General features: G+C 42.1%; 1 gene segment (V, D, J or C); it reads right to left on the reverse strand.

Annotated features, from left to right (window-relative positions):
* Nucleotides 1–22,531: 22,531 nt before the first annotated feature.
* Nucleotides 22,532–23,063, reverse strand: LOC118773843. The segment is given in 2 exon segments: nucleotides 22,532–22,860; nucleotides 22,991–23,063. Coding segments are annotated over 2 exon segments (402 nt in total).
* Nucleotides 23,064–25,220: the final 2,157 nt, after the last annotated feature.

A 25,220-nucleotide genomic window follows, 5' to 3' on the forward strand; every position in this document is an offset into this window, starting at 1 on the left:
TGTTGGGTAGCTCAGTGACACTGACGCTCCTGGAAGAACAGTTTTCACTGCAGGAGTCTGAGTCACAGTGTACTGCCCTGTAGTTTCTGAAAATCAGAAAAAAAAACTAAAACATTAAATGAACAAATGTAATCAGGGCATGATTAGTCAGTTTCATGAAGCCAATATTCTTCAACTTAAACTTCTAATTTTATGTATTAGATGGTTTGCAGTTTGTTAAATATATAAATGAAAGAACCTCTCTCACCTTGAGTGCAGAAGGCAAGTGCCCAGATGAAGATGGTGATAAAAGTCATTGTTGTTATGGGTTCTGTTGCCATGAAGGACAGTCATGAAGTGTTAAACTCACAGGCCTATAAACACTCCCAGAGCACTGAAGCATGTGCTGCCAATGCAAAGTGTCTCTATGCAAATGCTCTTCCTGGATACAGCAGGCGCTTTAGCCAAGCAGTGCTGTGAAGTCAGGCGTGATGCTGGAGCAAAAGTAGGTTTTACAATGAATGAAGAGGGATTAATGAATTTGCTGTAATATTACTGTTTCATTCATACAAAAATATTCAATTTTAAAATGCTCACAATCAGAATGAGTTAACACTAATTATAGAGAACTGACTTAACTTGTATTTAAATGTCCCATTACTGTGTTATTACTGTGTTATTACACCATCGATGGCTGCTTCCGCTTCACCTGGTTCTCTCTCTAACAGCATTTAGGACAAAATGTGAAATATTATAGTTAGTGTTTGATCTGATATGGCAATAACGGGGGTTGGATCTTGGTGACATGAAAGCTTTATTATTCTTCTTTACCATCAATCTGCTTCACAGTTTTCAGAATTCAAGCACACAGACTGAGCTTTTTTAGGTTGTTTTGTTTACCAGTGCAGGTAGTCACCATTGTAATTATACGCAGCACTGTTGACTTTACAGCTCACTGACACTGTCTCACAATTATTGATGAAACAATGATTTTTCTAAAAGTTAAATTTTGTTTGATTAAATGATTTGAAAACTATTCAGGTGAAATCCCTTTTTCTCAATTTCTTTTTACTGTACATTTGATGGAAGCATTATTATACAAGGTAAACTACTATACCTTTTACATATCTTGTACCTTTTATAAATATGCTGTTAAATTCCCAGTCAGCACCTGCAGTTTTTGTACGGCTCTCTAACACTGTGTGAACACTGGATCATTGTGGAAACTCTTACAGTAGTAATCTCCTCAATCTTCAGCCTTGACTCCACTGATGGTCAGAGTGAAGTCAGTCCCAAATCCACTGCCACTGAATCAATCTGGAGTCCCTGACTCACGGGTGCTTGCATCATAGATGGGGAGTTTAGGAGCTTCTCCTGGTACCAAGATAGAGCACTGTCTCCATCAAAATATTTGTATACAGCACTGCTGACTTTAGAGCCCATTGATACTGCCCTGGGAGAAGAGTTTTCACTGCAGGAGTCTGAGTCACAGTGTACTGCAGTTGTGTAGTACAGGGCAAATGTTCCCTTTAAGAGAGGCAGCCCAGCTGAAGCAGCTTTACTAAAGTGGCCCCAAGAGCTTTGTATAATTCAAGTGCGTGTGCACCTTGTGTGTTTGGTTATTTCTCCATGTAGAAGCCGGTAAGATTATCTACCCCAGTAGAAAGGTTAATACTAACTACCTCTACAAATTCTGGTAAGATGATTACACTGTTACAGTGTACTGCTACTACTATACACTATATAAAGCATATAGATTGTTTGGACTGAATCATCCAACCCCCTGCTATTGCAACATCATGTGATTTATGTGTTAACCCTTTCGACATACACTCTACAAATGACAATGGTAACTAGATTCATGTTCAGAGATTCAACAAAACAATGCAAAATGTATAAAATACATTATAAAATGTGAGGAAAAGTAGGATAATTAAATAGCATGAAAGTAAGTTCCTACATTTAAAACCATCCAATGGGTACATGAAAGTATAGTGATCAGAGTCTGAATACATTCATATACTCATGTTCACTTTCATTTGAGGAATATAGCCAAAATCAGGAAAATTCTATCAATACACGACGCTGAAAAGCTAATCCACGCTTTTGTTACATCCAGATTGGACTGCTGTAATGCCCTCTCATCAGGATGTGCATATGCCTCCCTAAAACCCCTTCAGTTGGTTCAAAATGCAGCTGCTCGCATTCTACCCAGAACAAAGCACTTTGAGCACATCACTCCAGTATTAGCCTCTCTCCACTGGTAAATACCGCATTGATTTCAAAACACTTCTCCTTACATTTAAAGGTTTAAATGAGCTTGCCCCTCCCTATCTTAAGGACCTTCTTCGTCCATATACTCCAAAACGAACTCTACGTTCCCAAAGCGCGGGACTTCTCATTGTTCCAAGAGTGGGTAAAAGTACTATAGACAGTAGAGCCTTTTTGTACTGAGCCCCTCTTTTGTGGAACAATTTACCCACCGAAGTTCACAGAGAAGACTCTCTCTCTCCGCCTTTAAGTCTAGGCTAAAAACTTACCTGTATTTCAAATCCATTAGTTGAGGGACACGGCACGGTGCTGACATTGATCGTAGAGTCTCTGGTGGACTAAGTGGTCATTGCTGTCACTACAACACGGCCTGGGTACTCTGTGTTCAGCTAATCCGGCTGTGGTCTGGTGTTGACTGCCTTATGGTCACCCTCATGATTGTGCTGGCCCCTTGCCTCTCGTCCCCTAGGTATGCTGCCATAGTCCTTATCTGCTGGAACTTTTCCTTATTACACACATGCATCCCTCTTCTCCCCTCTGTCCCCCCCTTTGCCTTTATGCCTTTTGTTTCCACTCCCACACTTAACATCCACTAATCACTGTTTTCTATTTGTTTCCTATCCCTGCTCCGGGCTCCTGCCTGGAGCTGTAGCCCAAGCGTCCCGATTTCCAGTCCTGCTGCCTCGCTGCCCTGCCGATCAAGCCAACTGCGTGCCAAGAACCAGACATCCTAGGAGACATTTTTTAATTAGTCTGTTGTTAATTACTACTGGCTATCAAGCTCAAATGTCTTAAAGTACAAAAGTACATTATACAGCTTTAAGTTTTCTCCGTAATTCTGTCTGCCCAGTGCCGGCCAGAAGCAGATGGGCTCCGCCTGTGAGCCAGGTTCTGCTCAAGGTTTCTTCCTGTTAGTGCTGTTAGTGAGGGAGTTTCCTAGGGCTGTCCCGAGTACCATTGTTTGGGCTCCAGAGCTTCGGTAGTAATCAACAGCGAATATTCGAAGCTTCAGCCTGGGGGGGTTGCTGAGCATGACTAGGGAAGGACTTCGTCGGCTGAGATGGACGGCATAGCACTGCAACATGTGTCTTTCTGTTTAATTAAAGGCATTCATTTTTAAGGATTCTGTTTTATACAGTATTGTTGTTTGTACTGTTATTTGTTATATATTTATTTGTTTATATTTATTTATAATTTATGTCCACATATTCATCATCTGTATGAAAAGCTACTAAAATTTCTAATACAAAGAACAACACCATTAACTAAGAATTACACTTGCAGCCCCACTGACACTGAGACCTACATTACCGCCCCACTGACACTGAGACCTACAGTACTGCCCCACTGACACTGAGACCTACACTACTGCCCCACTGACACTGAGACCTACACTACTGCCCCACTGATACTGAGACCTAGACTACTGACACTGCCTCACTGACATAGGGACTTCCAGAGACACCGAGGCAATTTGTGGCTGTGACTTTGTGGCTGTATATTGTGTTGCTGTAACACTTGACAAACAGTAGAAATTCTCAGGACACCTGTTGCTCTACTGCCCTCTGGTGGTAAGTTTTCTCACCTCCTCATGAACTGGTGATAATTCTCTGGATGTGGTTACTGTTCTCTGCTTCCCGCTCCGCTGTTTCTCTCTGGAGTTTATCTGTAATACAGGAATACGCAGCATGTATCATTATTAATGTGGGGCTGGTTATCAATATGGCGATGCGTATAAGGATAACTTATAAGGATAAGGATCACTGATAGAACAATGTAAAAGAGAGTCTTTTGGAAGTTAAACCCTAGTAAGGATTTAGCTCTGAGTCTGTAGTTTAATGCCTCAGTTGTTTTCACTGAGAAACGCAAACGCTGTAGCGCAGGGAGGTTTTTGTACAGCCAGTCAATCAGAGTCAATCACTGTGGTCGACTTTCAGCAGCGGCAGCAAACTGGAGATCGGCAGTAAGTTTACAGCGATTTCACTCCCCTTTTGCCATGATTATCACCCTGAAATCTAATTTCAGAGTAGCATGGTAATTTCATGTCGCTTCGCTATTCATGGCAAATTCTACGTGTACGGACCTCTGGGGTATGGGTATGGCTAGTGCTGTACATTGTATATTGTGCTGCCCTGTGTTCGTTTAGTGTAATTTTTGACTCCATGTACCAGAATGCTTTGTACTCTTAATGTTTTAATGTTTCCCGTGGTTCATGTGATGTTCTGTACATGTAAACCAATTAGATTTATTTGTTCGATAAGTTATTATTTGAATCTGGCAATCAGCCAATGATCATCTGTAAATTTATTATGCCCGCAGAATCGCGGAGACTAACAATCTATCTCCTCTCTGGGGAAAAATTCTCGTCAGTCCAGCCTGTACTGAGTGAGGTGAGAGGTCACGCTTTTGGATTGCTCCATCTCTGAGCCAGATCCTGTGGAGACCACCTGTACCTTAGCATACATAGCCCCCCTGGTGGCAACGTGTGTACTAGTGACTCGAGTGTAACTCCTCATTGTGAGTGTTTTGTTTTTTGGCTACACTGAGCTAACTCTAGCTGTAAGTGCTAGTTACAGTAGTTAGCTGCCGTATTGGCGTTTGCTCTCTGGTGCTGGGCCCACCGAAGAGCCACTGTCATCACTCGATGTGAACAGTTCGCTTAGCTAGCTAGATCGCTAGCATAGTTTCACTTGAAGATCCAGCCTTATCTGGAGGATACGTCTGCTCTCCGGTGCTGGGCCCACTGGAGAGATACCGGCTTCACTGGACTGCTCGCTAGACTGGCTTGTTTGTTGATAGCCTAGCTTCATCTGAGGATCCTGCCTTTTCCCTGGAGAATACGTCTGCTCTCCGGTGCTGGCCTACCGGAGAGCCACTGTCATCGCCGGCTACCTGATGTGTTTGCTTGGCCGGATAGCCAGCTGTCGTCTGCTGGTCTAGGTGGATTGTGAGTAACGTGAACTTACACTTACACTGACACAGACACACACACCTTCTCTCGTCTTGCCTCTATCACCAGCGAATCATACGGGCGTTGTAACGGTCACTGCCGTTGTCCTCAGCTCAGAGAGCTGATTAGTGCACCAACGGGCCCCAACGACAAGCGCTTGGTTTTGGGTTTTATTTGATAATTTGATTGATACTGGTTTTGCTTGTGTAATTTTTTAGTCTTTTTATGCACGCTGCGAATATAGCGATTTCTGTTCTGTAACCTGTACGGTTGAGCCTATTTTTAACGAATCTTGATCACACTGTTCAAAGTAGCTTCATTTCATTTGTTTATTTGCTGTGCACCGGTTAGAGAGTCAATTTAACACCTTTGGGTGAAAATTCTTTTCACCATCGTCTCTCTAAGGTATTTGTTTGCATGTGTTTTATTAATTTCAATTTAACTATTTCAGTGACTATTATTAATAAATTCTTTTTCACTGTATTTTGACTATACCCTGGGTGTATTGGCAGCTCATTTTTGCATACGCATGGCCTAATATATAGAGTATTACAGGTGTATAGTAACTTAATACACTACGGGCCTATTAGATTGGCATTCAATACTAATTTGATTAATACATACACTGAGAGATAAAGATATACTGAAGATACACTATACACTAGCTTAAAGGTAAGTGTAGTATTTTCACAGTGGAGGCACCGCGCTACTAAATTAATTAAAATTTACTATTCTATTCGTATTGTGGCTAGTTCAATTACCTTTAATATTATTTTATAATAATATTATTAGCCTACTGGTACACAGGGAGATCAGCCAGCTCACCATTCCACCGCTGAGAATTCAGGATCCTGTTGCGCCGCTGTCGTATATATATTGTAACTCTCAGTAACTGGTAGCCATTAAGGTAGCCTCAGTCATAGGCCTAATTTTATTGGGCTCGGTGACAAGCACCTGTGAAAAGGGGGTTTTATACGATTGTAGTGACTGCAATATATGTTGCATCTGTTGAGCGATGCGTTCGTAATTTCAAAAAGTTCAAAACTGTTGCATTGTTGCGAACAGAATGCTTTACTTGCAATCGGGGAAGTATTTTAAGTATAACAAATTGATTACGTCAATAAAAAACATATAATTACACGTATATTTCATTTGAAATTGTATCGGTTTTACTTGACTTGCACACTTGCACAAATTCATTTTGATGCTTAACCCGACTGCGAGAGGTTTTTGTGCGGGACACTAATAGGAACTGAATCACTGTGGTGCACCTTTGGCAGCGGCACCAGACTGCACGTTGGAAGTAAGTGTTTTAAAATAATATTCGATAACCAGCACACGTAGTACTTACTCTCCTGCTCCCTACAAAGGGTAGTTTTTCTGACTCTAGGAGGTCACGTTCGATCAATGACATTTGCTGGCCTATGGTATGTTTGGCTGTATTTATTATGTCATCCTAAATTACATATTCAAAGCGATTAAATTAATACGAATAATGCAATGCCATGTCGGGTAAGTCATAAGATTTTGGCAAGACTCTGTTAGATATTACTGCATAGCAAGCGGTGTGATTTCATACATCGAGCGAACTCGTCCAGCGCGTCTGTCTGTAAATGCTTCGGTATTCTCTGCGACACATTTTCTTAATACCATCTCTTCTGTCATTGCACAGATATTTCCTACCAAAATCAGAATAATCCATTTTTCTTTACGAAGATGTGCGTCTATGGCGATAGATTGTCAAATGAAGTATTCCCAAAGAAGATACTGGATCAAAACGTGATTTAATGTCTTACGGGTCCGTTTTAAAGGGGAGTTCATTTCGGGATTCTGAATTCTTTAGATCGCGAACATCGCGAGTGTTTCTGTGAATATAAGGCTTGGCAGTCTGTGTGCTTTTTAAGAGTTTAAAAACGTATTATTCTGTTATATGATCTTTATAATGAAAGCCTTTCCATATTACTTATATCTTACTACTGAAAATGACTCAATGAAATCATGATTCTCTGTGTTTCTCTCTGGTAATGATTTAATAAAAGTCATTTTTATCTGAAGTCTCCCTCCTCTTAAATCTACTCATTTTGTCACTGATGACAATTTACATTTGTAATACAGGAAGCAAGTTTTTTCACTGGCTTGTAAAGATGACCTGCAAGTTATATTATAATTATATAGGATGCCTATAGGAGGAGGATGGAGTACAGACTGCAACAGAACAATACAAGGGAAGTGTGGAACGGCATGAGGAGAATCACCGGCTACAATCAGACCAGCAGCCGTCCGAGAGAGGACAGTGTGGCCAGGGCCAATGAGTTAAGCCTGTTTTTCAACAGGTTTGACACTGGAGCCCTTGTCCACCCACCCCCCAGCCCCTCAACCATTCACACCTCCCAAATCACCATACAGTTCCCCTCCAGCCCTTCTCAGGTCCCTGGATCTGGACCTGCCCCCCCCCCCCCCAACCATTACAACTGACCAGGTGAAAATGCAACTGGAAAGACTCCACTCAGGCAAAGCTGCAGGCCCTGACGGCGTGACGACGGAGGTGCTTAAGGGGTGTGCTGAACAGCTATGTGGAGTCTTCCAAAGCATCTTCAGTCTGAGCCTGAGTCTTGGAAGGGTTCCCACACTCTGGAAAACATCATGCCTGGTCCCTATTCCCAAGAAGGGGCACCCCAAGGCCTTAAATGACTACAGGCCAGTGGTGGTAACATCATACGTAATGGAGAAGCTGGTCCTCTCACACCTTAGTCAGCATTGGACCCCCTGCAGTTTGCTTACCAGGAACGCATCGGAGTGCAGGACGCCATCATATACCTGCTGCACTGGGCCTACTCTCATCTTGACGAGGCCGGGGCCACTGCGAGAGTCATGTTCTTTGACTTCTCCAGTGCCTTCAACACCATACAGCCTTTATTGCTGGGAGACAAGCTCAGGCGCATGCGGGTGGACACTCCGCTTGTGACCTGGGTAACAGACTACCTGACCAACAGACCACAGTACATGAGACAAGGGAGCAGTGTGTCAGAGACAGTGCTGAGCAGCACAGGGGCCCCCCAGGGGACCGTCCTCTCTCCCTTCCTGTTCACCCTGTACACCTCTGACTTCAGGTACAGCTTGGAGTCATGCCACCTCCAGAAGTTCTCGGATGACTCTGCCATCGTGGGGTGTATCAACGGGCAACAGGAGGCAGAATACAGAGGACTGGTAGACAACTTTGTTGAGTGGTGCAGCCTGAACCATCTGCAGCTAAACGTCAGCAAGACGAAGGAACTGGTCGACTTCCACAGGAATAAGCCTACTCTAGGCTAATAAGCCTACTCTGACCCCTGTCTCCATCCATGAAGAAGATGTCGAGGTAGTCCACTCCTACAGATACCTTGGAGTGCACCTAGACAACAGACTGGAGTGGACTGAGAACACAGAGGCCCTCTACAAGAAGGGCCAGAGTCGGTTCTACTTCCTGCGGAGACTACGATCCTTCAACATATGCAACAAGATGCTGCAGATGCTCTACCAGTCTGTGGTTTCTAGTGCCATTTTCTATGTGGTGGTGTGCTGGGGTTGTGGTCGGAAAGCTGGGGACGCTAATGCTGGGTTCAGACTACACGATTTTTTTGTCTTTCACGACAGTCACCATGTCAGACTAGGCATTCATAATGCCATAAAAACGTGCCTCAACTTGGTCAGGAGACTGGCGACACTACAAGTTTGACCCGACCAACCATCAGGGAGGCGGGTCAAGAAAGTGTCAATCATGGCTACAGAAGTACTATGTGTGTTGTTGCTGCCGAGTTCACGCATTAACGTTACACCGGAGAATTTGCTATCAGCTCCTAAATCGCAGATACAGAATGTGCCTCGTTGTCTCTAGTACATGATTTCTACAACTAGTGTAAATGTAGTTGTAAGTTAAACAAATATGATAATAATAATACTGATTACTGTTATTACTGTAACTCCATGCAACTAACAGCTACTGTAACACTGTATGTGTAACCACAATTAAAATAATATTACAGATGTTTAACAATAATATACTGTTACTATTCCTAATTTCCATGTTTGCAGAGATCACTCTCATCCTATTGGTCAACTTCGGAACACGTCGTGGGAGATTCTCAGAAAATTCTGACATGCTAGACTTTTCGTCAGGGTGTCGTGGGGCGTCCCAGACGCCACTTCGCTGTTCGTCGATTATGTCACGTTACAAGACTTGTTTGTCGTTTGGCATCGTTCCCGATGTTCACATTCATTTACATTTACATTTATTTATTTAGCAGACGCTTTTATCCAAAGCGACTTACAAAAGTGCATACAGCAAGTATAGCGACAGTACGGGGACAGGATGTGTACAGTTCCACAATGAGACAGTTCGGGCCGAATGCTGGAAATCTATGACAAAATCATGTCAAAATCGGGCTGAAATTGTGTAGTCTGAACCCGGCATAACAGACTGAACAAGCTTGTTAGGAAAGCCAGCTCTGTTGTAGGAGGTGGAATTGAGCTGGACTTACTAGGGGCGCTGGCGGAGAGGAGGATACTTAATAAGCTGGTGAGCATCCTAAACAACACCTCCCATCCTCTCCATGATGGGCTTGTGAAGATGAAGAGCACCTTCAGTGGCAGGCTGATCTCCCCCAAATGTTCCACCGAGAGACACAGAAGGTCGTTTCTGCCGGCAGCCATCAAACTTTACAACTCCTCCCCACTCTACCGCAACTTGGGATTAGACTGACGCTTGATGCCCTGTGCTGTTCCCCTGCACACATATTCATTCATTGCACAATGAAAATAACAGTTTCTACCTATCTCACTCCCTCTCACAAATAACTGGTTTAAGAATTGCACTGTATAGTTATTATTATCGTTAACACATAAGTGTTTTTCTATTGCACATTGCAAATAGCAATAATTTCTACTCTTGTTTATATTTATGTCATATGTCATTATATGCTATTTATATATTCATTGCACAATGGACAATAACTGTTCTTGACAGATGCAACCTTTCTATTTATTTTATTTATTCTATTGTTGTGTTGGATTGACAGATGTAACATTTCTATTGTTTTTATTTTATTCTATTGTTGTGTTTGATTTGTGCTGGATGGTGTTGTTGTGACACTCAAATTTCCCTCGGGATTAATAAAGTATTTCTTATTCTTCGTAAAGTTGATAGGCTAATTTAGACTAATAGGCTGTGGTCAATGCATTTAAAGGGCTCAAATATTTTTTGCAGCTCCAGACAGATATTTTTTTCTTTCTGGCCAAAAATGGCTCTTTAGATAGTAAAGGTTGCCAATCCCTGCTCTAGGGTGATAACATAAAAAGATGAAACCTTTTGATTTATTTATATATTTATTTAATTATTTATATGTATATATACATTATATATAATTTAGGGCTGTCAACGTTAAAGCGTTAACGCTCATTCGCGATTAATCGCGAAACTTTAACATGTTAATGTTTTAACGCACATTAATGATATTAGCAAGTTTAACCGCAACTTCTTTCCATAATTCCAGCACGGATATTTACCTGGCTGAATTACTGAAAGGCGTGGCAAACACAGATGTGCTGAACGGCAAATTTCGTTTTAACCCTTTCATGCATACAGTCACACCGGTGTGATTAGCCGTTTAGCGCATATGCTAAAACTGGTGCGATTAGAACACTAGATTGAAGAAATTCTAGCTAATTTTAGCTTTGAGAAAACAGTGATTTAACTCTAAAAATATAGCAAATGCTAACTGAAATCTATACGAAACTTAATAATGCAAATGAAAACATAACAAACCATGTAAGGTAAAACGTGTGCTACATACCATAATAAAATAAATAAGTTACATGCGAGCTTTACATGCCTTAACGTTGACAGCCCTAATATAATTACTTCTTATTATATATAATGACTTCTTTTTCTGTGCTGAACAGAAGCCATCTCATTAACTTCCTGAAAATACAATCTCATTAATCAACACAGGACTCCGAAAGGTCATGAGTGAGAATAATGAATGAATTATTTGATGGAAAGACTTAAGTAGTTTTTCACAAGGATGGGATTCACACTTGAAATGGTTGTTCTGTTTGACTGGGGTTCCCCCTCATGGATATTATGGTTTAGTCAGGAGGGGCTGGAATTTGTCACTGGATATTGCAGCCTTCTGCCTCCATACCTTTATTCTCATATACCTGTTATTAACACATACAGGTGGAAGATGAAATATAGAAATAAAGAAAGTGTCACACAGTAGAGAGCTGAGTCACTGTGTGCAGCCAGGGTGATATGGAAACGTTGGCATGGATACTCTGCCTTCTGATGAAATGAATGGGCCCAGGCCATGCCAGCAAAATACGTCCACTGAGTTCTCCTCTTGCAGCCATGCTGGCTCATAACATCAGAATTGTACAGGCACAGTCTGCTTACATATACACGATGAAAGGACTGCTGGGAAGAGGTCTGCATATTTCACATACCAGTCACAAAACACTACCTTCCCCCTCAGCACCTGCAGTAGGTCCCAGCTGCAGCAGTGCAGTCACTGTGCAGTCTGAGTGAGGGAGGTTTTTGTACGGCTCTCTAACACTGTGTGAACACACAGCTACCACCACTGCAGTGTACACTCTGACAGTAGTAATCTCCTGCATCTTCAGCCTGGACTCCACTGATGGTCAGAGTGAAGTCAGTCCCAGATCCACTGCCACTGAATCGATCTGGAATCCCTGACTCACGGGTGCTTGCTAAATAGATCAGGAGTTTAGGAGCTTCTCCAGGTTTCTGTTGGTACCAGGACAGACAAGGCTCATCATCACCACAGTCACCATCTACATCACTGCTGGTTTTACAGCCCACAGTGACTGTTTCCCCAGGTTGAACAGTTTTCACTACAGGAGACTGAGTCAAAGTGATCTGCCCCATAGTTTCTGTAAAAAGATAAGTAGAGTTTCTACTAAGTTATTCACAATTTTTTAACAAGGTTTGCTTCAATTAATCAGTGTTTAGTCATAATTGATTTTGAAGGTTCTTTCTTCAGAAAATGGCTTCCCGGGGATCACATGACACAACCATGGAGTTGCACGCACATTGACAGAGCTCCTGGCATACGGCCCTCATTTTGAATTTCATCCCCTTTTTTGACGGAATAAGTTGTTTTATTTTTGTCAGTTTATATTTTTAAATGGCAACGGTGTGTAAACAGCTCACTGTAACTCCCTCTTCGTCTCCACACAAGAAGAAGCAGAAACCGGAGGACATTCGTGCTAATTCAGCTAACATGGCGGAGTCTCTGGCAAGGCTTGAGTCCGTTCTCTGACAAGAAGTCGGAGTTAGCTGCAATGAGAAATGAGTTCGCTTCACACATGACTACGATATGCTCGAACACTGACTCGTTAACAGGCGAACAGAGGGAGCAGAAAAAAAACCCTAAACAGTCATGCCTGGCGCTTGGACACTCTGGAGCAACAAATTGTTGATCTACAGGACCGGAACAGACGCAACAATCTCCGTCTGCTTGGTCTCCCCGAGGGTACGGAAAAATGATCCTGTGGATTTTCTCAAGCGGTCATTACCAGTCTGGTTCCCCTCACTGACGGGTAGAGAAATTGAAATCGAACGTGCTCACCGCATTTACTCCACTGCTTCTCCCAACGCTAGGAGACCTCGAGTGTTCATCTTTAAGCTTCTACGCTGTAATGACAGAGATGTCTGTCAGGGCACAGGCAAGGACTCAGGCGCGGACCACGAGAACTCCAAAATCCAGGCGTTTATTAACAGACTCGAAGAACAAACAGGCAGTCCAAAACAGGCAGGGTCAAAATACCAGGAAGGCAGTCCAAACACAGTCAGGAATCAAAGCCGGGGACAGGCAGGGTCAAACCAGGTAGTCAGGAAGATCAGGTGAACAAGGCAGGACAGCAGGCAGGAGCAAGGTCGAAGAGCAGGCAGGGTCGATTCGGGGAACAGCGATCAAGCAGAAAACACAGCAGGAACGAGACAGGTAAAGGCACACTGCAACAAACTGGCAACAAGACAGAGACAAGCAGGGTAGATATAGGGCTGGGCTGATGAGGAGATAGGAAGCAGGTGTGTAAGCAGGCAGGAGGGGATGATCGGGTGGGCGGAGACAGGGCGGAGATTGGGGCAGGGCTAGAACACAAGGAAAACAAAAGCACATGGACAGGGAAAAACAAAACACAATAGCTAGGGGGCGGGAGCACTGACAATGTCATTCTCCATGAAGCCAGGATGCATGTGTGGTGGAGAATGTGAGGCCTTATGTGAGGCCTAAAGCACTAGTATGCACTAAAGCACTGTTATTAATGAAAGGCATTGATATTGTTACTTAAAGCACTATATTAAGTACTACAATTAATAAGCATTACACGATATTGTTGATTTGCTACATAAGCACTACAATTAATAAGCATTTAATGATAGTGTTGATTAAAGTGCCGCTATTGGAAAAGCATTAAGTACTGTTATTAATATGCTGTTATTGTGTGTGATTATGGGTTTGGGTAAGGCCAGGGGTTATTCTAGGTTATAAGTATTTGAAAGTTATTGCAGGACAGTTGATATCAGAATATGCAAGCTTGAAGAAGGAACACTGCCTTCAGCATTGCCCCTCCTTGGACGTCACTCCAGAACCTTTGTGCGAATGTTGTTATTCCATAGTCATGCCATCCTCTCCTATTGGTTCATAGTCTACGCTTATTGTATCTTCTCTCCCTTCACTTCTCCTATTGGTTCATAGTCTACGCTTATTGTATCTTTTCTCCCTTCACTTCTATTGGTTTATGGTCTATGCTTATTGTATCTTTTCTCCCTTCACTTCTATTGGTTTATGGTCTATGCTTATTGTATCTTTTCTCCCTTCACTTCTCCTATTGGTTCGTAGTCTACGCTTATTGTATCTTTTCTCCCTTCACTTCTATTGGTTTTTGGTCTATGCTTATTGTATCTTCTCTCCCTTCACTTCTCCTATTGTTTTACGGTCACGCTTATTGTATCTTCTCTTAAAAATGAAATGAACTCTGTATTATTTAATTATGTTTAAAAATCATACAGGTGTGGAGTGGAAATAATGGGAAATTTCAGAAGTGTTATGTTTAAAAATAATTTCCAATTGATGACTATGGTGTTTATGGGATTTTCTAGGCAGGGTAAATGTTTTTTAAAAAAAAAAGCTGAAAAAAGCTTAAAAATTAAATAATGGTGTATTAAATGGAAGATGGGGTGATCTTGAAGAAGGAGCCTGGGAGGAGTTGGAAGTTGGGGTCTGAGATAGGAGGAGTGAGAAAAGGCATAAAGGATGGATGCAGGCTGAGGGGAGGGCAGAGTGATTGGGGATATGCTTGCGAATGCATTGTAACCTGTTGCTCCGCGGACCAACCCGTTTTGCTGTATATGACTGATTACCATATGCAATAAACCAAAATCTTAATTACATCAGACTCTGTAAGAACTCTTATTCATTTCCGTAAGGCACAGAAGTGTGGAGGAAGGCCCTTGGTCCCTCTGGCCCAAAGCCGGAGGATAGGCACCACACATGGCCCCATACGCCTGGTCAACGGGGCTACACTCAGCTTCTTCTCCGACTTCTCACCCACAACTGCAAAGAAACGGAGCTCCTTCGCTGCAGTGAGGAAAAAGCTGAGAGAAAATGGAATCCTGAATTTCCTTCAGCATCCAGCAACTCTGAAAGTTACTCTGAATGGAGAGACCAAATTTCTGCAAACTCCGGATGTGGCTCGCCAATTCTAAGACTCACTACCCCAAATTCGTCTCACAGGTATGGATTGTTGAAAATGCTGCAAGTTAGTGGACAATTTAAAGTAGGCCAACTTGATTTTTTAGTTTCCTTAATTATACAACAGACGGATCTCTGTGACTGTCGTGTTTTTTTTTTCCCTCCTGACTTAAACCAGCCTACTATTCGTTCTGTGCATTCGATATGGGATCAGGCAATGCAGTATTTGCTATTTTATTTGTTAGTAATGGTCCATAGCCTATAGACTCCACCTTATGTTACTATTAAGTGCTTTTCCTGAACATTGGGGAATAATTTTGTCAAAAATCAAGCTTTTGTGGTGTGCTGTTTCTACTTTTTAGTTTATGTGTTCTTCACTCTGTCATAGCACATGCATATAGAGGTGATGAGTGATATTTTGAGTTGGTATGCCAACGGTTTGAATGGTCCGCACGTACGTGCTTTTTAGAATGGCTGAGGAGGAGGAAAATTGATCTAGCTTTGATTCAGGAAACTCATCTAAGAAAAGATGATGTCCACAGGTGCAACAACAAATTTTACAAAGTTCTTTCTTGTTCGACTGCGGTTAACAGAACTAAAGGTGTTAGATATTAATACGGAGAAACCTAAATATTAATATATTGGAACAGGGCAATGACGCAGATGGTAGAATAACTCACATAAAGGTATTAGTTGAAAATAGGAAACTAGCTTTTCTTTCTGTTTATGCTCCACCCACCTATGACCCTAACTTTTTCTCTGTGCTGACAAACTGTCTTCTTAATATGTCAGATTCTGAGGTGGTGATGGGGGCGGACATGAATGCTGTCACGTCCCATGATCTGGATAGATCAGCAGAGAGTGAAACCCACTCTCAGGCATTCTCCACTGATAAACTCAGGCGTTGCATGTCTTTTTTATCATTGGTAGATTCACGGTGTTTGCTTAAACCCTCTACAAGAGCATATACTTTCTTTTCATTTAGGCACAAGTCCTATTTCTGGATTGATTTTGTATTTATTTCCTGTACTCTTTCCTCATCATCACTTAATTCAGACATTTGGCCCATGTCACTGTCTGATCACAGCAGTAATCTTCTTAGACTCTCACTAGTTAATTGACCACCACGGGCCCCTCGCTGGCGATTTAATCCAGCATTACTTCATGATAAAAAACTTTTGTACTGAATTCAAAGCAAAACCTTCAGATTTTATTGAAATTAATCAGGGCTCAGATGATGATCCCCGTATAATTTGGGATGCAGTCAAGGGCTTCATTTGTAACTTTTCAATTTCATGTGCATCGTATCTTCAGAAATCACATGTTAAGAAGGTAGTTGATCTTGAAGCTCAGCTTGCTTCACTAGAAAGATCAAATCAAGATTCTTTCTCTGTCCAAACAGCCACTAAAATTAGTATTGTAAAAACTGGATTAAATCAGTTATGGAGAGCTAAAGCAGAGTTTCTTATTCAAAGAACTAGGCAAAATTACTACTTCAATGGGAGTAGACCTAGCCATCTTCTAGCTCTACAACATGAACTACAACTGAACATTTTGAAAGCAATATTTTTGAAAGCAATATTTTTCCTTTGCGTATTCAAATAGTTTTTCATCCACATGGAATTGCAAAAAAAACTGAGCAAAAGTGCAGTAGTAGCCTACATATGCCCAGCCCAGCCAGCCAGTTGGTGGCGCGTTATAATCAATATCTACAGAGCCGTGTATATAGAGAGTTTGGCCAACTCCAGTGTCAACTGTTCTGCGCTGTGACTGGTTTAGGGACTTTCACGTGATTCATGGACACCATGTTGTAACCTAACCTTCAGCCTGGTGCAATTGGGGTAATATGGATTTGCTCATAGGCTCCGGTTTATTTCAAGGTATTTCAAACAGTAAAAGCAGCAAAAAGTAAACCATGATGTTATTTAAATAGCTCTATCGATCAATTATGCTTGACATTGATGTGGGAATCATACTGAAGCGTTAGGTTAATATTAAGGAAGCAGGTGGCGCATCTGGATTTGCCATAGCAGTTAAATGAAGTAAAATAAAGCAGTTAAATAAAGTTAAATGAACCCACAGATCAGTCCTATTTAACTGCGGAGGCAGTGAACAAACATGCTAAAACCCTACAGATCAGTCCTGTTCTACTGCAGAGATACTGAACAAGCTACTGTCATACATTTATGCAGCACTATCATTTTTGTAGTATCAGTGTTATGACACAAATTCACATGTGCAGATCTCCATCAGTATTAATACAGGAAGTGTAACAGGCACTGCTGGGCTTCTTTCAGGGTGGGCAGCACTGGCTGAAGCAGAGCATGCTGGGAGTTCCAGTGAGAGAGGGAGGAAACAGGCCGATTGAGGCTGGCAGCAGGATTGCTGCTTTCAGACTGCAGTCTGTACAGAGACTTGTCTGTTCCCAGAGCCACTGCTATAGAGGGACTTAGCCTTTAGTTTCTTTCACAGGGTGAGGAGGTTTGACAGACAGCTTTTAGAGACCTGAATAAATCAGAGAGCTCTGTCAGATTAACCAGCATTCTACAGAGTGATGTAACTACAGGACTCAGAGTCAGTGGGCCTGGACTGGATCTTAAGGTGCACAGTAGCACCTTAATGAATGTTTGCATGTCTTAGTACATGATACACTATTTTCACTTTCACTGTTTTCATTGTTTTATGTTTTATATATGTTGATCAACTGTGATGCCATAGAACCCTAAATGGAATGCAGAGGATTGCACATGGAATATGTATATGTGTGTGAGTGTGTTTGTGTGTGTGTGTGCATATCAGTTCATTGTCACATCACTTGACAAATCAAATCAAATCAGTTTAGTGATTTAACGCAGTTGTGCAGGAGAATGAAAATCTTGTGCACATGGTTCGCATCAACAGTGCAGTGAAGTACAGACAGCAGTATGCACAATACACAATATACATTATAAACCCTATACACAGGATGCTCAATATATACAATTTACAAACTACAATAACTACACTGTACCCATAATGAACACATTAAATACAACGTAGACATAATAGTTGGTTGTAATGGACATAATAGATACAGAGATGAACTGTTGTTGGATCTGTGTGGGAGAGTAAGATGAACTGTTGTTGGATCTGTGTGGGAGAGTTCAGTGCCCTGGCCTGACCTGGCCTGGTGGTAAAAACTGTCCCTGAGCCTGCTGGTCTGAGCTTTGATACTATGGTACCGTTTGCAAGATGGCAGCAGTGAAAACAGTTTGTGGCTCGATGGATTGAGTCATTGATGTTTTTCCTCACCTCCCTCAGGCAACACTTGAGGAAATGTCCTTGAGGGAGGGGAGTTCAGTCCGAAGGATATGCAGGGCTGATCACACCACCCTTTGCAGTGCTTTGTGGTTGAGGGCGGTGCAGTTCCCATACCAGGCTGTGGTGCATCCAGTTAGGATGCTTTCGATAGCGCAGTTGTAGAATGACCTGAGGATGCTGGGGCTCATGCTGAACCTCATCTTTTCTGAGAGCTCTGTCCATGTGAGGTCCTCAGTGATGTGCACACCAAGGAACTTGAAGGAGCTGAGCCTCTCCATGATGGTGCCGTTGATGGTGATGGGGGTATGTACTCCTTTTCGCTTCCTGAAGTCCACTATCAGCTCCTTGGTCTTCACTACATTGAGGGAGAGGCAGTTTTCCTGACAGCAATGTGTCAGGGCACTGACTTCATCTCGGTATGCAGATTCGTCGCCATGGGAGATGAGACCCACCACTGTTGTGTCATCAGCAAATTTCACAATGTTGGAGCTGTTAGTGGCCACACAGTCTGAGTGTAGAGGGAGTACAGGAGAGGGCTCAGCACACATCCCCAAGGAAACCTGATGTTGAGTGTGATTGGTGATGAGGTGATACTGCCCAGTATAACCACCCGGCGCCGGTCTGACAGGAAGCTCAGGATCCAGTTGCACATGGAGTTGTTCAGGCCCAGGTCAAGTAGCTTGCTGTCCAGGATTTGAGGGAACTATGGTGTTGAATGCTGAGCTATAGTCCACAAACAGCATTCTCACATAGGTGTCACTCTTCTCCAGGTGGGACAGAGAAGTGTGCAATATCAGGGCTATTGCATCATCAGTGGACCTGATCTGACGGTAGGCAAATTGCAGTGGGTCCAGTGTGGTAGGCAACATGGAGCAGATAAAGTCCATAACCAGCCTCTCCAAGCATTTGTTCACCATGGGGGTCAGGGTTGGGGTTAGGGTTAGATTTGCACAGGTTGAATTTCACAGTTTGGGGCTCACTCCAGAAAGCACTGATGTTATATTTGACTGCAGTGCCACCTAGTGGATATGATGGATCAGAAAGAAGGGACTATCAGCATTTTCTGATTGTTGCAGGTTTACACTTCATATGGGAAAAAAAAAAACATGTGCACATTTTGGTATACAGCACAGGCATGGTGCAATATTACACTGTGAAACATTTAATGTCAGCTTCACCAATTCATTGCTGGGAGTGAGAAATAGAAAATATTGGTTTTGAGTTTAAATTTTATTTGATTAAATAATTTGAGTAATATTCAAGTGAAAATAAAAGATAAATGCTAAATAATAATAATAATAATTACCTTGTTCTCAAATTTATACTGCCTCTTTATGCTACATTTCATGGAGGCATTTAATGGTAAACTTCTGTGCCTTTTATTTATGTTTTTTTTTTCCCAATAGACTGTATCTGGTGTCATTGGCTTCCCCCTCAGCACCTGCAGTAGGTCCCAGCTGCAGCAGTGCAGTCACTGTGCAGTCTGACGAAGGGAGGTTTTTGTTTGACTCTCTAACACTGTGCGAACACTCCACCACTGTGGAAACTCTGACAGTAGTAATCTCCTGCATCTTCAGCTTGCACTCCACTGATGGTCAGAGTGAAGTCAGTCCCAGATCCACTGCCACTGAATCGAGTTGGAATCCCCGTGTAACGGGTGCTTGCACCATAGATCAGGAGTTTAGGAGCTTCTCCAGGTTTCTGCTGGTACCAGTGCAGGCATGGGCCATAGGAACCACCATAATAACAACTACCATAAACAGCACTGCTGGTTTTACAGTTGACAGTGACTCTCTCTCCTGGTAGAACACTTTTCACTGCAGGAGTCTGAGTTACAGTGATCTGTCCTCTGGATTCTGAAAAAAAAGGCACAGCAATATGAATTCCTAAAATTTATACACATGTGGTTATATTTATTTTGATATCTATTTCTATCATAACTTGTACATTTATGAATTGTAAAAGTTAAATCCTCTTACCCTGAATGCAGAAGGTGACTCCCCAGATAAAAATGGTGATAAAAGTCATTGTTGGTTTGGCTTTTGTTGCCATGAAGAACAGTTCTCAGTCATGAAGTGTTAAACTCACAGGACTATAAACACTCCCAGAGCACTGAAGCATGTGCTGCCAATGCAAAGTGTCTCCTCTATGCAAATGCTCTTCCTGGGTACAGCAGGAACCTGTACCTGACAAAACCTCACACTGTATAACAAAAAGTATATTGTATCAGACTACATTGTTGATTAATGATATACAGTATTTTAACCCTAATGTCTGTTTACCAGCTGCACCATAATTCACTCAATAAATTCTTATATATTCGGATAAACTACTACTTATTAGAGAAACTGCTTTGCACAGAAACTATGAGTGTAATGGTTGATATGAAGCAGCAGGGCAGTGCAGGTCAGGTCTGTTAGCAGCTCCTCATATGAAAGCAGGTGAGGTCTGGAAAGCTGACCCCCAAGGCAGGTACAGAGTGCTGTATGATGTGCTCTTCCTCTGGGTCCTTTCTGGAGTCTTCCTCCTTTAGCCTGGAGCACATCTCACTATGTACGCTGTGATGCTGTGTGCATATGCACTCATAAGGTGCTGTTTGAAGCCACTGCTGGTACATTAGTGCAGTGCAATAAATGAACCAAACATGGTAAACGCTGGTAAACATAGTAAGGTTCTCTGAGACCTTGTATGGAGAGAATCCCTCATCCTGCCCTTTAAGTGTGATTGGCAGTTTACACTGACTCTTATACCTTCATTAAGAACTTCAGCTGCCCTACAGGGTGACAACACACATGCTCTCAGTCACTGATTCAAGCAGCAGGTGGCTCGGCTATCATGTGTATGGGAGAGTATCTGTGAGATCTCTGCTTTTCTCTGGCACCGTGAGTAGCATGCCATGACCCTACAGATCAGTCCTGTTCTACTGCAGAGACACTGAACAAACATGCTAAAACCCTACAGATGTCTGCTGGCTTTGAGTGCAAGCTGTGCCCTTCTGCCCAGGTTTGACCCCAGCCGTGTCATCAGCTGATGATGACCAGAAGGCCGCAGGGGTGGAACAGATTGGCTTGGCTGTGCTGGGGACAGGGGTGGGTTTGTCAGCAGGGGCTCGGCTCGCCACTCTCAGGCACCCTGTGAGTCAGCAGGCACCTTCAGGTTGCTTGGATGATGTCAGTGATGCCACGCCCATCCTCCATCTGCTGCTCAGCTCACTGCACTGGGTCACTTTCAGTGTGAAAAATAGGCTCTATGGGTGTATGAGTGTAACAGGGGGACTGCATTCACTGCACCCCATCACTGCTGCAGTACAGTGGGTGCCATGTTAATCTGCCACACCTGGACAGACTCTTGAAGTACATAGCAGTGCCTTAATAAATGTTTGTATGACCTATTGTTTGTTTTGAGCACTTCTTTTTTTTTCAAATTTACACCACTGAAAATTACTACTGTGGTAGATTAAGCGTATTGGCGACATTCCTGTGAAAGACATGTCTGATGTGGATCAGGACTATAGGAGATGCTACTTGGTTTAACTTTTCTAACATCAAATTGGTTTTCATACTTCTCATTTTGTAACGTTTGTGACAATTCTCTGAACAAATGTTGCTCTACTTCCCTCTGCTGGTATGTTTTTCTCACCTCCTCTAAAGCCTGTGAGAATCCTCTTGCTGTTGTTTCTGCTGTTTCTGTGTAATATGGGACTACACAGCATGTATCATTATTATTATATACCTGAGGTATAACTGAAAAGGAAACTGGAGAAATTGTATGACTGGATTTTCTGTGGCCCGCTCTCTGTCCTGTCATTGGTAGATTCATACAAAGAGGGTGCGATGCAGGTTAAAATTCCATGAGAAACATGCCGCTTCATTAAAAATATTTACTTATGTAGTTGTAGTTGTAGTTATACAGTCGGCACAGAATTCAGAAATGTATGCATATGAGGAAAGTCTTACACACAGTTTATACCTTGTGGGCATCACAATGTATATACAGTGTTGTGAAAAAGCCCAGCAGTACATGAGACTCACAAGTACCTGTTAATTTATGACAATTAAATTAACATAAACATTCATACATCAGATAAATTAAGAAAAATACTGTGCATGAGGAACAAAGGAAAATAAAAATGAAAATACAAATGTGTCAGCTTTTGCTGTTAATCTCCCCTGTCCTCTGCCTGGTGTCATTGGCTTCTCCCTCAGCACCTGCAGTAGGTTCCAGCTGCAGCAGTGCAGTCACTGTGCAGTCTGACTGAAGGAGGTTTTTGTACGGCTCTCTACCACTGTGTGAACACATAGCCACCACTGACACTGTGTAGACTCTGGCAGTAGTAATCTCCTGCATCTTCAGCCTGGACTCCACTGATGGTCAGAGTGAAGTCAGTCCCAGATCCACTGCCACTGAATCGATCTGGAGTCCCTGTGTGACGGGTGCTTGCATAACGGATCAGGAGTTTAGGAGCTTCTCCAGGTTTCTGCAGGTACCAGTGTAGGTAGTTGTTGCTATACACAGCGCTGCTGACTGTACAGCTCAGTGACACTGACTCTCCTGGAAGAACAGTTTTCACTGCAGGTGTCTGAGTCACAGTGTACTGCCCTGCAGTTTCTGAAAGTATAGCAAAACAGAAAACAGAATTAGGAAATTCATTAAATAGTTTGAGTAGGGCATTTTCAGGAACATTTCAATGTTAATTTTAAGGTGTAGAGTGGAATTATGCTTAATCAATCTCTTTTACCTTGAGTGCAGAAGGCAACTGCCCAGATGAAGATGGTGAAAATAGTCATTGTTACTGTGGGTTCTTTGGCCATGAAGAACAGCTCTCAGTCATGAAGCGTTAAACTCACAGGACTATAAACACTCCCAGAGCACTGAAGTATGTGCTGCCAATGCAAAGTGTCTTCTCTATGCAAATGCTCTTCCTGGGTACAGCTAGAGCTTGTAGGCAGGCAGTCATCGTGATAAATTTTCTTACTCTTTTTCACAGTACAAAATACTGATAGCATAATCTCTAGAATGGGTAATTTTTTTAGAATGTATTATACCCATGTATGATCATGATTTAGAGCACAATGTATGCATTAAATTAGTGTCCTGTTCAGATAAATGTCCTCATACTATATACATACTGCATATATGTTACTGTGTTAGACTACAGGATGAAATTAATATATTCTTTGAATAATTTCTAACAACTATATTGTACCGCACACAACAACATGTGAAAATGAAGGCAAACTCTTTAAGACATTGATCTCAGAATATTACATGTAGTTAAATAGAAATGTTTATTTTACAGAATTACAGTTCAAAGGAAATAATCTTTTCCCTAGAAACTATGAGTGTAATGGTTGATATGAAGCAGCAGGGCAGTGCAGGTCAGGTCTGTTAGCAGCTCCTCATATGAAAGCAGGTGAGGTCTGGAAAGCTGACCCCCCAAGGCAGGTACAGAGTGCTGTGTGATGTGCTCTTCCTCTGGGTCCTTTCTGGAGTCTTCCTCCTTTAGCCTGGAGCACATCTCATTATGTACGCTGTGATGCTGTGTGCATATGCACTCATAAAGTGCTGTTTGAAGCCACTGCTGGTACATTAGTGCTGTGCAATGAAGGATCTTGTATGGTGAGAATCCATCATGCTGTCCTTTAAGAGACTGGCACCGTGAGTAGCGTCCCATGACGTTACAGATCAGTCCTGTCCTACTGCAGCCACAGTCAACAAACATGCTAAAACTATTTCCATACATAAGATAAGATAAGAGAGCTTTATTGTCATTGTCCAGGACAACAAAATTACAGTTGTCAAGTGACATGACAATACATAACAAGGACTTAAAACAAAACGAATACATACAAAATATATGAATGTATAAAATATTAGTAGTGTATGAAAAATAAATAAATAAATAAATGATCCATAATAAAGTATCTGTGTATTGACAGGAACAGTCACAAGAGTATGTAGAAGTATCAATGAAACACACTTGAAGTTGTGATATAGTAATAATACACTCCATAGCTGTTACCATAAAATCTCTGTTGCACACGTATCTGATAATTGCACATGCCTGTATTATTGCATTACATTTATGCAGTGCTATCATTTTTGTGGTATCCCTGTTATGATAGAAGTTCATATGTGCAGATCTCCATCAGTATTAATACAGGAAGTGTAACAGGCACTGCTGGACTTCTTTCAGGATGGGCAGCACTGGCTGAAGCAGAGCATGCTGGGAGTTCCAGTGGGAGAGGGAGGAAACAGGCCGATAGAGGCTGGCAGCAGGATTGCTGCTTTCAGACTGCAGTCTGTACAGAGACTTGTCTGTTCCCAGAGCCATTGCTATAGAGGGACTTGGCCTTTAGTTTCTTTCACAGGGTGGGGAGGTTTGACAGACAGCTTTTAGAGACCAGAACAAATTAGAGAGCTCTGTCAGATTAACCAGCATTCTACAGAGTGATGTAACTGACAGGATTCAGAGTCAGTGGGCCTGGACTGGACCTTAAAGTGCACAGTAGCACCTTAATGAATGTTTGCATGTGTATTTTTTTGAGCAAAATAGAATCTTCTACTCTCCACTGGTTGACATGAGGTTCTTATACATCCATCCATTGTGATGTCACAGAATGTTGATGATTCTGAATGGATTATGTGTGTGTACATGTAACTATGTAAATTATAATAAATGTCTGTGAATCATATAGACTATGGATGCAAATTAGATTCCTGGCTAACTCTGGAATATTTACATTAGCATGTAAACTGAAATATTAATTGATGTGTACTGTCACTGCTAAATAAACTGCTTAACTAAAAGAATGAAATGAAATACCTACTCATGGTGACCAAGAGGAGGTAAGATGAGGGAATGGTTATTACTGTATGGGAACACTTAGCTACAGTTTTTCTGACATTCACACCTGAACTGACCATTGTCATGCTAATATAATAAGATTATGCAAGAAATGTTCAGG

This window comes from Megalops cyprinoides, chromosome 2 (genome assembly GCF_013368585.1).
Source record: "Megalops cyprinoides isolate fMegCyp1 chromosome 2, fMegCyp1.pri, whole genome shotgun sequence".
NCBI classification, from domain to species: domain Eukaryota; kingdom Metazoa; phylum Chordata; class Actinopteri; order Elopiformes; family Megalopidae; genus Megalops; species Megalops cyprinoides.